Source organism: Thermobia domestica, chromosome 12 (assembly GCF_964235325.1).
Source record: "Thermobia domestica chromosome 12, izTheDome1.hap1.1, whole genome shotgun sequence".
NCBI classification, from domain to species: Eukaryota; Metazoa; Arthropoda; class Insecta; order Zygentoma; family Lepismatidae; genus Thermobia; species Thermobia domestica.
Genome location: NC_137465.1, coordinates 195,933,072 through 195,946,328, shown reverse-complemented (window position 1 = coordinate 195,946,328; position 13,257 = coordinate 195,933,072). Strand labels below are relative to the sequence as shown.

Here is a 13,257-nt window from a genome sequence, read left to right as displayed (position 1 = left end):
ATTTTAAAATATACCGCTGTAGATAGTTTTATGACAATGCATACGAGCTTTGATCAAAAAAGACCAGGTTGTTGGTTGGAAAAAATATGAATATTTTCTTTGACTGGAAAAATACCGATGCCAATGTTTCTTTCAGTCCTAGAACATATTATTTTATTTTATTTTATTTTTATTTTTTTTTCGGAAGATTGCACATAAGAAGTTTGTTGTGGTCCAATAATCAACTCTGGTTTGACAACAGGTGAACGATCTTTCAGCGTACAGACTTCAGCAAACCCTTCATAATGTGCACGCAGTAGTGCTGGTTGACTGTTTAACAACGTGGAGCTTACTCACAGTGGACAGTGAAAGAAAATCACCAAGAGCAGGTTCAAATTTGACCGGCTCATGTGCGCTTTCTTCAGCCTTGGTGAACTTTTCCCTACCCACTGTGATGACTGAACTTTGTTTTTGATGTAACCGCAAACCCAGGTCTCATCTTCTGTTATGGCAGCTTGTAAAGGGTTTTCATCACCATTAGCAATATGAATCAGTTCCTCACTTATGTTCATCCTGTTCTCTTCGTACTCGTTGGTAAACATACGTGGTACGAACTTCTCTGCGATTTGATGCATGTTCAGGTTTTCGGAGACGACCCAAAGCTTATGCCTACATCTTTCGCTATTTCTCTTATAGTCAAGCCCTTAGTTTGGCTAACCAAATCACGAACAGCATTCACATGAGCGTTGTTTATTGATGAGCAAGGCCATCGACTTCGGAAATTTTCATCAATCGACTTTCTTCCTTTTTTCAGTCGACTGTACCAATCAAAATGCTGCGATCGACCCATTCACTTATCGCCGAATCCTTTGCTGTAGCATTTTTGTCACGTTTCTGTCTCAGTGTGTCCGAGTGTGTAACAAAATTACACATGCATACATTGTTTATCCAAATTCTTCGTACTTCATTTCGAAAGCTGCAGCTCCACTGCAAGACGTCGTGGGATATAGCGTTGTGACAATGAAGGTTACCACTAGTCAGCACCAGTGATTGCTCTGGATTACATTCACTGGTTTCAGCGGTACATGCATTGTACTGTCCTTTGTCGATCAAACTACGTATGATCATTCAAACATAAATCTCATAAAGAACAAGGAAGAAGCTGTTAGACAGAATCTCACCTCGATATGTACAAAAATACAATTCAATCGAAAAGTAGCAAATTTCATCGTAGTTCAAAAACAGAATAATGTGTACATCAAAGTGAAGATATTAGAAAAATTCTGTAATCTTTAACAGATAATTTGAATGCACTATACTATTCTAAAAAGTAATAGTTCGAACCTATCTTGTTTATTGTATTTTTAAGTTTTTTTTAATGGTTTCAGCCACTTATTTTGCGACTCTTTTCAACAGGTGAAGTCATTCACATAGTTAAGTAGACTCAAATTATCCCCTTTTTAAAATAGTATTAAAATGCATCAATTGCTTTCTTAAATAAATTTTGATTGCATTCTATTATTTTCAAATAATACTATAAAAATGTACTTTGCTTGAACAAACGGTAATTCTGTTTCATAAGGTTTTTGAACAAAATGCAGTAACAAAGTAAATAAATTTCCTATTCTTATGTTGTATCCAAGGAACCTTGTACGAGACTACTTGAGTATTTAGAATGTAGGTTGACAGCTTTGCGAAATTATTGCGATAACCTTTTTGTTTTCGAAAAACCATTCAGTTCTATTGATTTTAAAACCTTATTTTTACTAAAACACGAATAATTTTAAAATTTTCAAAGCAGTGGATTGCACTAAATCAGTTAAATATGCAAGAACTCAGACTGTTGCATAAAAATATATGACGAGAAGCTTAGTGTGATTGTTTTCCCAGTAGGAGCTCTTTTCACATACGAAATTACCTAAAGCGTTTGTTGATATTGTAAATTTATCAAAACAAAATTGCATAGATGTTAAATTAAACAAGGAAAATGTACAGGGTGTCTTAAAAGTCCCCTGACATAGGGTAACTCTGTTATTATCGGAACTATAACAAACTGTAAGAGGAGAAACCGTCTCGAAATATGACGTTTTCAATCTAAAGTGAAGGATTTTTTTTCTTTTTTCATCGGACGAGCCGTTTGGGCTGTACACTCTTTATGCGCCCAATGTTAAGAAAATACAACGTTGCCATTTACCTGGGGCTGGGGGAGGGAAGGACGGGATGGGAGGTGGACAAATTTTGTAAGAGTATGGTGAATAAGGGCATGTTTGAAATGGGGGCTGGTCATAGACACGTTAGAATAATAGTTACTTCATTCCATTCACTTATGTTGTGGATCCAGGTAAATGGCAACGTTTCATTTTTATTCAACGTTTCTTAGATTTTCATTATCATTTGGCTATGAAACAAATGCCAGAGAGACATGCAACCCCTGTTTACAACTATGTAGTGTTGGAATATCTAACACGTAAGACATGATGCTTTTTTTTAAAAAAAAATCAACACTTCCATTGTACCCTTAAAAATGTAATAAAGAAAAAACGATAATGTTCTTTAAATATTCAATTAGAACTGGACAATCTATACAAAATTTATGTATGATGACAATCTATGTATGATCAATGTTTTCTATCTTCTTGCATGCAATATGTAATAAGCAAATACATTACATAGACAATTAACTATAATGTCAGTGATATATGGTGTTCATTGAGCAAAGCACTCCAAACAATAAAGATTCATCTTAGACAAGAAATGATTATCCTTCGTTTTTCATTGTCATTTGAACATGAAACAAACGCCTGAGAGATATGCAGCCCATGTATACAATTATATGATGTTAGAATGTATAATGCGTAGGATATGTTTTTTTTAAATTTCAACACTTCGTTTTTTTTTTTTTTTTTAATTTCAACACTAATCAAAAGTTAGAGATTGGAGCTCAGGCGTTTTTATCGCTATTGTAACATTTTAATAGATAGATAATTTACCGGTATCCATCTGTTGTAAAAATTTTTTCTTCTTTCTTTTGAAGTTTTGTCAGAGGAGCGTAAACCAGACAGCACAAAATTTGTGGGAAGCAGAGCTGCCAGATCCCTCAATATTGTCAACTTTAACATCATCTTCACATCCGACATCATACGGACAACATTTTACATTTGATCAGACTGGCTCCCATGTATTATTCTGTGGACAAACTGGTGGATTGATTTACCAGGTAAATGAATTCCTGTTCGAAAACAGTTGTTTTCTTTTTATTCCGGTAGAGTACTTGCTGCAGCAACGTTTAACTATATCTGATAAATAAATAAAGTATCGTGTTGTATTGACCTCAAACGTTTTCATTTCGAGGAGGGAGAATCTATTGCAAAGTTAACAACAGAGTAGGAAGTCGGAAGTCTACAATATCCGATAATGTGGGAATGTCAGGAACTTGTACAGTACAGTACTTAATATAGTACCTAATAAAGAATACTAGCGGAATGCCCGTTCTTTGCACGGGGAGAATACTAAAATAGGCACTGAATTTGGATTTAAACTACATCGGAAGTGTTACTGTATGTCTCAGCTGACCCCCGAAAACTATGGATTCGACACTAATATCGGTCGCTTTCGATCATTTTTATATCTCCCTCCTCCTCCCCCCCCCCCCTACATTGTACAGTCAAAGTGAAATGATGAAAACCATTCCAGGCCCGAACCTCATTTGTGTGGAAAATTTGATCGAGATCAGTCAGAAGATTCAAGAGTTATGAAGTATCAAACATAGTCACTTTCATTTTTATATAGAGTTCAGCAAAGTAATGCCATCCTTTATCTTACTGTGCCCTTCGATTTTACGGATTCTGAATGTTCAAATGTCCAACAATCATTAAACAGTGTAATCCCGAGTGTATAATATAACAACAGGTATCATTTTGGCTCTAAACGGCATTATGATCTACTCATCTGTTGAAGACCACCTACGTAATTGAGTGTTACACTTACCTAACTTATGTGAGCATTTTTTTCGTAATTTTATTCCTATTCATTCCAAATTTGTCATATTATTATCATACCTATTCGACTATAAGGTACTTTCAATGTCCATTGCACTGCTCGTCGTCGTCTTTTTCCTCGGTTTCTTCTTGCCTCAACGAAGATCGCTCTCCAGCTAACTATAAGCGATAATTTCAAAAAAAGACAAACAGATGGATGAATGAGATAAATCTTTAGAGATGGTTATAAGATGGGAAGTAAACCAGTGTAGTAAATATAGATGATAAGCTTGAAGAACAGGTGGAAATAAGGTAAAAATGAACGAATCCACATTAAAAGGCCAGAACCAAGAAATTTATGGATAATAGAGAAAAAGGAGGCGATGTTGCTGGTAGAGAGGACAGGAGAAAATGAGATGATTGATACTACCAGTATCCAGTCCACAGTTATAGAGAAGAGTAGTGTGTTTTCGAAGGAGAAATAAGCGTTGAGGAATAGAGAGGATATGAAGTCTGTTACGAGAGAAAATGGAGGTAAGAGGGAGGGAAGTCGTGTTGGATGAACCAAGATGGGGAACGGAGGGGACAGCGATGGTGTCAATACTAACGCGCCGTTGTACATGAAGCATTATAAGCAGTCCAACGTTTAAAATGAAGTATAGTGAGGAGCAGAAAAAAGATCGATAGGAGATACTAAAAGATCCATATAAGTGCCGTGAAGGGCTCAATATCGTGCGGCATTATCAGTAATGGTGTTCCCAAGTACACCAACATGAACCTTTAACCAAATTAGGCAAGTAGTAAAGTTGAAGGAAGTACGACGATAAAGAAGGAGACGGATTTCAGAGAGAATCCAGGGGGAGGATTGTAAGGATTGAAGTAAGAGATTTAGAATCTATGGTTATGCAGACGGACGGATAGTAATGCTAAAGAGAGTGAAGAAAGGGCGCAAAAAAGGCATAAGCTTCAGTAAGAAAAGTAGAAACATAACTGGATAGTTTAAAGCTGAAACATTGTTGAAGAGTGGAATCATAGAAAGCAAAACCCAAATTCAAGGCCTAGCCTGAACAATCTCAGTACAAATGAACAGCATTCGGTGAGAGAGGAGGAATAGAAGAGGAGAAATGGTGATGGTAAGAGGTAACGGTGGAAAGATGAGGAGGGAAGTATTGAGGGAAAACGAGAACGTCTCACTTGACGTTATATTGCTGTAGATCCCTCCAAACTTGATGTTTGTGATAATGTAGCATCACTAGTTTATTACACTGAATAATAAATGTGATATTGTAAGTTTTCATGTAATATGTTGATTTGAACTATGTAATAATCTGACGCAGTATCATTTAGGAAAAAATATCTTTATATTAAGTTGGCAACACTGTTAATCTTGTATTGACTGTATGTCAAACATTTTCCCATCTTATTGACATTTGCATTGTACATAATCTCAGCATTTTTAACAATTACTTTACAAGTTACAAATGTATTTAAAGACAAACGGTTCACCCTGTATATATATATATACGAGGGATGTCAAGAAACTCCCAGGACTATCGCTGCAGTGAGCGGGGCTAGAGTTGTCATCTTGGTGTCAGAACGTTGCCTCACTCAGTACGCATCCAACTGTGGTAGCGTGAGGACTGTAACGCTCTTACTGTGCTTTCTGTGACGTGTTACAATGTGCGTTGCAATAGAAAATCTTGCCTCTTGTGAAGTGCGTTCTATGAATAGGTTTTTGTTGACAAAAAACCGCAAGACAATTGAAATCCATCGCCAATTGTGCGAAGGTTTTTTTTTACAACAACGAACGTCCACACTTGGCCAAGCGTACCCAAGAGCTCTGGGTTGATTTTTAATGGGAGGTGTTCGATCTCACACCATACAGCCCGGATTTGGTACTGAGCGACTACCACCTATTCTCAGCGATGAAGACATGGCTCACTACACAATGCTTTCATACTGACGCCGAATTGTGTGCCGGTGTAAGCCAGTGGTTGAAATCGCAGGCGGCAGATTGAAAAACGTATTGCGATGGGATTGAAAAACGTATGCCACGGTATGATAAGTCTTAATTTGCATGGCAGGGTGTCTATCGGTCACGAAAGTCACGAAAGTCATGAAAAAGTCACGAAATCAGAAAACGGTCATAAAAGTCAAGAAAAAGTCACGAAATTTAGCTTTTGGGTCACGATTTTTTTTTTCTGTACAAATATAAGTATAGACTGGAAAATTTTGTTCTATAAAACGTCAAAACTCCCAACCAAAAATGGCTATGGTCGTCTTTAGATGCTACCAAATCGCAAGCAAAGCACGCTTTTATCGCATGCATAAAAATTCAACTCAATTAGCACCCGAATTTGCTCTTGAGAATGTGACTAAATTTTATGGTTTGGGAAAGAAAAGGTCACGAAAAAGTCACGAAATTTCATTTTGGAATTTTAGTAGACACCCTGCATGGCGATTATGTGAAAAAATAGCTTAAGAGTGTACCTTTCAGATGTGTATTATACAATTTTGTTTATTCATTCTGTTACATTTTTATTTCGAAACGTCTGTTAATTTCTGGAAGCCTCGTACTTTTACTTATACTAAATGTTATTTGTGGAGTGAAAAGTACGTGTTAATATAAGTCCATCTTTATAAACTTGAAACTAAAGCACTAGAAATTGACATGAATCACTCGCAGCAAAGTGGAAAAAGGTGAATTCTGTTGTGAAGAAAAAAAAAACCTAAATTTATTTTATGATAAATATATCTTTCTATCGCCAATTATAATTTAACAGAATGGGTTTATTTTATTTGCTTTTTGTTTCTTCCAGATAACTCAAACAGGATTAAATCGAGTTGTAGGTCTTGGAGGCCATAGTTCACCCGTCGTCACTACAGATTGGGCAAGCGCCAACGAGTGCTGTACTTGCATTACAGGTTCCACTGACGGCAAAATAAGAATAACTACTTTACTCTCTCAATGAAGGAGACGTCATTTGCTATCTGCCCGCCGACTTGGAATATCTGCAGGTATAAATAGGACTTTTCTTCAAGTAAATTAACTTGTAGTATTCGTATCGATAAAGGTTTTGTATTCCAGAAAGTAATTCAGCTTTTCTCCATGTGTTTTATCTCGTATTTTTCTTTTTTGTAATAATGATTTTTGTGTTAAGCAACGTTCCATTTCTGTATACATATACAGGGTGTATCGGGAACGGTTGTTTTATTCAGTGTAGCCACCCTACGATCAATTCCACTAACGACCTTAAATTGATTCCATCTTCGTAATTAGGCGTTTGCGACCAAAGTTGCAGATAAATTTTGTTTTTGTGTTGAGGTCCTGAACACATATGCGAAGTTTGTTCTCAAGACACCCTACATGTTAAATTACGATCAAGCTGAGAGCATCTTACCTGAGTTTACCCCAGGTTGTATTGCAGTGGGTGCCTTATTAGCGCATGAACCCACTACTTGCCACCCATCTGAGGTTAGAATGGACAATGAGAGTACATCTGATTCGCGGAAGATTTTCTGACCCAGTTCTCTCTTTGTTCCAGGTGATCTAAAATGGGTCTGACACGTGAACAGAAGATCGAAATCATCCTTATATCAGGGGAACGCAGCTACCGAACAATAGCAGCTGACTACAACAGACGGCACCCAGAGAACCGGTATCACACAGCACGGTGGCTCACGTGATCACCAAATTCCGGGAGACGGGCTCTGTTCAAGATAGGGCACGTAGTGGGCGACCAATGAGGAAACTGCAACGGTGGTTGTTGCGTCGTTTGTGAAAAGTCCTAAACGAAGTACCCGTCGTGTGTCCCTAGCATGTGCAATAAGCCAATCCTCCGTTGTCCGGATATTGCACGCCAATCAGTGACATCCTTACAAGTTGCACATGCAACATAAACTGAACGAGGATGACCCTGATCGCCGGTTGGAGTTCTGCATGTAGGCTACTGAACAACACGAACTGGATCCTGCGTTTGCCAAGGGCATACTGTTCAGCGACGAGGCGCATTTCACTTTGAACTGGGAGGTTAATCGACATAATTGTCGATACTGGTGTGACGCAAATCCGAACTGGGTTGACCCGAGTCGAGAACATAGTCCAGCGAAGGTGATGGTGTGGTGTGGCATATGGGACGCCCGCATCATTAGGCCATTTTTCATTTACAACACCTTAACTGCGCCACAGTATCTGCTGCTGCTGTAGGACCTTGTGTTTCCTGCGACACTGTACGCTGACGGCATTTTCCCCATCTTATTTTCAGCACGATGGAGCCCCTCCACACTATGGACTTGGGGTCCGTGAATGGTTGGATGAACAGCTGCCAGGGATTGGTCGCCTTGGTCCCGTGGAGTGGCCACCCAAATCCCCTGACTTAACGCCCCTTATTTTTATCTATGGGGACATCTTAAGCAGATAGTGTATGCTGAGACAATCCGTGATTTGAGACACCTGGAGAAACGCATCCAACACACCTGTGACCAAATTTCAGGAGACATTCTCCTCCGTGTGCAGTCAAGTGGTTGCGGCGACTACAGTTGTGCATTGCACGGGATGGACAACACGTAGAACATGTGTTGTAGCATTCAGTATCAAGGTAATTTCCCACCTTTGAACATTAATAACTTATAAACTGTACAAGATAGAAAAAAAATTACACCACTAAATTCCTGAGCTCAAACTAGTGTTATTTGCTGTGTCATACACCCCCCTTCTCATTTAAAAAAATTGACTTGAATCCAAATGGCGGATTTCAAGATGATGGCCATGAATGACATACACTTCAAAAGTTGCGACCTCTCATCAAACCTCTGTTCACATCATCACTTTTTAGTTTTCCCGTTGAGTTTCAAACTTATGCAGGTGTCCAAGGACTTTTGACTTAGCCTGTATATCACTTGTTATATGTTTGATTTAAAGGAATTCTATGGAAACAGTATATTGTTTAAAAGCTAAATATTTCATGCTAAAAAAAACTAGTTCAAATATGGGACTTTGTACGCGTCTATATGCAGATTCACTGCATGTTTTGCGAGATCACTCAAAACAAGCGAAATGGATATGGCGGATTTTGATACTAGGGGCCTCATTTCTCTAAATCGGGCCTGTTAGCGTTAGCCAGGCTACATCACGAGGAAGTAGTGTTCTTAGCCCATGTTATAAATAAATGTTTCAGAAATAACGTAGTTGTTTAAAAAATATTATCTACATTTTCGGAGAACTTAATCTGAAGAAAAGTCAAATGTGTTAAATGACACACATGTACATTGATGAAGACAAGGTAATGTATTTTTGAAAATTTGGTCCATTCCTTCAGTATTTTCCTCTCGTTGTTAGGTTAATTTAGCTTTTTAAGTTTAGATACCATCGTTATGTTTTCATGACTATATTATTATTAGCTTTCTGTCAAGAACCTGACCTTTGTGATGTTCTATTTGTATCAAAGAAATATTAATTGATGTGTGCAAGTGAAGCTATAATCACGCAGTTCTTATATACATGTTTTTCCTAGTCCTTTTACTATTATTCTATACTAGCAGAGTGGCCGTTCTTCGTACCGGGAGAATATGTTCTTTTTTTTTTTTTTTTTTTTTACATAAAGGGAAATGGGGACAAAATGTGGATTTAAACGGCATCGGAAGTGTCACTGTTCGTCTCGTCAACCCCGAAAACTATGGATTCGACACTAACATCGGTCATTTTCGATCATTTTTATATATCTGCCCTCCCACTCTCCCAAGTTGTAGGGTTAAATTGTATTTAAACAGCATCGGAAATTTGCATTTAAACGGCATCGGAAGTGTCACTGTTCATCTCAGTAATCTCGAGAACTAGGGATTCGACATTAATATCGCCCACTTTCGATTATTTTTAATATCTCCCCCTCCCCTTCCCTTAAGTTGCACAGTCAAAGTGAAGTAATGAAAACCATCCCAGGCCTGAAACTTATCTATGTTGAAAATTTGATCGAGATCGGTCGGGTGGTTCAAGAGTTATGGAGTCACAAATATAGTCAGTTTCAGTTTTATGTATTAGATTTATTTATTTAACATCCCCATTTTTGCCCCTGGGCTAAAGGAGACGGTGATTATGATAATGAACGGAAATAGTGGAATGAAGAATATAGGAGGAAACGAGAAAACACCGAGAAAACTTACACTCATGGTGTTCGTCCACCACAAAACTATACCTGGCGCAAGCTGTGGTTGAACCAGGGAGTCCACGTACCACAAGTGAACGCTCTACCATTGAGTCATTACAGCTCCCATCCTTAACCTTGATTGTCAATCTCTCTCTCCACTCAGCCAGTTAATTTACAGTTTTCCATATACACTTACGAATTATTAGGAAAGAAGAGTTGAATCACCACCTTACCCGCGCTGTACACATTTATAGACTTTACTAGACAAATTAGATAAGCGCGTTAGAGCCTACCTTTGAAGCGTACCAATCTAGCAATACAGTATAATGTATTTGAGGGCACTAGTTTAATTTGTGAAGCTTCATTTCAAATACATACCTCCCCTTCTTCCGTTTAACGTGGTTACACTTTTGGATTCAGTTACCTATTTTGATATTCAATTTATTATTTTTCAGGCTGTACTGCACAGACTAGTTGCACTAATTAACTTTCGGGAAAGAAGCACATTTATGGAAGGCACTGGCTCAGGAAATTTGGCATCAGCAAGGAAGGAATTGGGAGGTTATTTTCTTTTTCACACACGTTGTGGTGGCAAGTTTATTTTTATTTTGACAATATTCTGTACAGTTTCTTGGATTGAATGTCTATTATGTAATGTGTATTCAGGAATAAGAAGATAGAGAAATACTGAAACAGCAACAAATACTATTGTAATAGTCTCTAAAATTTGTTTTTGAGGATACAGTTTTGTTGTATTACGAAATACTGTCACTAATGGAAATAGCTCGGATTTATCCTATGATACGATATACTTAATCAAAGAAGAACCTTAAGTGTTCATTACCTGAAAATAAAATATTGTAGACAGCAATGAGCTTCTTTGTGGATAGTGGTTAACATTTCTACCTCCAATCTGTCTCTCCAAATAAATCACGTTTACTTTTTGTATTCGTAATTTGGGTTATAATTCTAGTGGGAGTAGATGTCGTTCGGATCCACTTTAAAATTTAGGCCCACATCTCATAAGAGTATAAAGGTAAGAGAAACGAGTATATACCGGTCAAAACCTTGCCTCAAATAAAGTATTAATGACCGTAGACTGTATGTTGACTGACGAGAAGCAGTCAAAGAGCACATGACTCATATAAATGAGCACATGTGGTTTCTGTGCACATTATCCAGTTTCCTATTTCTATTAGGCATACATGAGGTTTCGATTATATGTTAAGCTATAAGGTCCACGTCTTATATAGCCTTATTGCTGACAGAAGCTTTGAAGCTTCATCCAATAAATCCATGTAAAAGCATAGAGCCTCTCTCGTAACGTTGGAGTTAAAAAGAGCTCTTTGAGACTTGATTCTGTTGAAAAGTCTCCTTTTTCATTGAAATCAGGAATTTTATTTTATAGTTTTATTCGTTTGTTCTAAACACATTCTAGATACGAAATTAGTTTGTGTGTATGTAAATTGTAAATTCAAACTTGATTTAAATGATAATTATGAAATGTAATGGTGATATGTATACTAATGTCCAAAATTATTGTCGCATGTCTATAAATATGTTGTAGGAATATAATTTGATAACGAATTCGCCTGGTATTTCTTATAATGTTAGTATGTACATAATCGGCAAAGACATGTATGTGGCAAATTTAATATCTAAAGAACAGTAAATAAGAACAATAAAACGAAAATAAAACTTTCGTGTCTATTTAGCAACATTTTGTTTTACTCATTCTAATTTTCGTGTTTATAATTCTTTTCCTATGAAATTTACCACAAGTATACATTTCCCCATTATACACCTAGTATCAGTATTAAAAGTGTCCTGCAAAATCATGATCAAATTATATTCTTACAAGAAGACAGTTATAGATACGCGACAATCATTTTGGACATGAGTGTACATGGGACCCATTTTTATAACACAAGAAGCAGAATAGAAAACTCAATAAAGTAAAAAAGCAGAATATTTCCCATCCTATTAGTAAAATATATTTATGTGAAAGAACACACTGCTAATGAAAGAGGCAAGCTTTTATCTTTAATTAGGATGTATTGGTACTGCCTTAAGTTTGCAGATTAAACACGGAGTAATTAGCGTTCTCGCCTTTAATACAGAAGACCCGGGCTTGATCCCCGATAGAAAAATACGTGGTGTTGATCCGAAGGAGGGGAGATATAGGCTGATCAGAAGTCCTGAAATTCTGGTATTTATACTATGTCATTCTCAAGTCTTCGCTAAGGTTCATTTTTAGACATATCCTACCCCTAATTTTTGTCTGGTATGATATTGGCTGCCGATTCTATGTTAAACCCATTATGTCCACAATGCTGTAAAGGAATTTTAACTTCTAAACCAGCAAATGTATAAATCAACCGAGATTGACTTTCGAACGTAGTTGTAGGAAAGGTAGTGCGTGAATGTGTTGGAACTAAAAGAAAAGAAAAGAAAGAAAGGGAAAAAAGTATACACTACAATATTAGTGGAAAGCCACTTGCATGTACTATGGTGTGCGAGTCTCCAGTAGTAGTGTATAATTGTTGAAAAGATTGTACTTGGTTCTGTTGAAAGATGCTCCATTGTACAATTAAAGCTTTCTTTAAATTTTTAATTAATAAACACTTTGGAATTGATAAGAATAAAGATGAATAAAACTATATTATGAATTATTTTTCAAAGGTTATTGTTAAAATTGCACAGTACATTCCAAACTTGTATACCAAAGATATGTAATCTATGTAATAAAGTCTATATTTATTTTACTGAAGTTTTGTAACTGCTCTAAATATAGAAATAAAGGTTTTTCGTAATTTTTTGCTTTGTTTTTCTTGATTGAGGATTCTCTTAAATTATTTTTCATGTCCACAATTCAATTGAATGGATCGAGCAAGATTTATAATCTCAAGGTTAGTGAATGTACAGGGTGATCCACAATTTTATATCCCTATCTTCATTTCACTATTATTCTGTCATTAACAATGTTACATGGTTGCTATCAATTCCATTATGTACTATGGTCCTTGCCATTTCATTCAACATAGACACCAGCATTAGTAGCACAACATTGTAGTCGGAACCCAACGTTTCTCACAGACCACACCACACAGTCAGCGAAGACATGACTGCAATTTTTCAATTGTTGCTCCAGGACTGTT

General features: G+C 36.9%; 1 protein-coding gene across 2 annotated transcripts in view; it reads left to right on the top strand.

Moving 5' to 3' along the window:
* Nucleotides 1–12,913, top strand: part of LOC145666914 (WD repeat-containing protein 91) — a 75,467-nt gene extending 62,554 nt beyond the window's left edge. For both annotated transcript variants that reach the window (XM_081734512.1, XM_081734511.1), the window contains exons 13-15: nucleotides 3,014–3,196; nucleotides 6,776–6,974; nucleotides 10,555–12,913. In XM_081734512.1, the coding sequence (XP_081590638.1) occupies nucleotides 3,014–3,196; nucleotides 6,776–6,928 (336 nt within the window). In that variant the 3' untranslated portion in view covers nucleotides 6,929–6,974; nucleotides 10,555–12,913. The remainder of the gene's footprint in view (nucleotides 1–3,013; nucleotides 3,197–6,775; nucleotides 6,975–10,554) is intronic.
* Nucleotides 12,914–13,257: the final 344 nt, after the last annotated feature.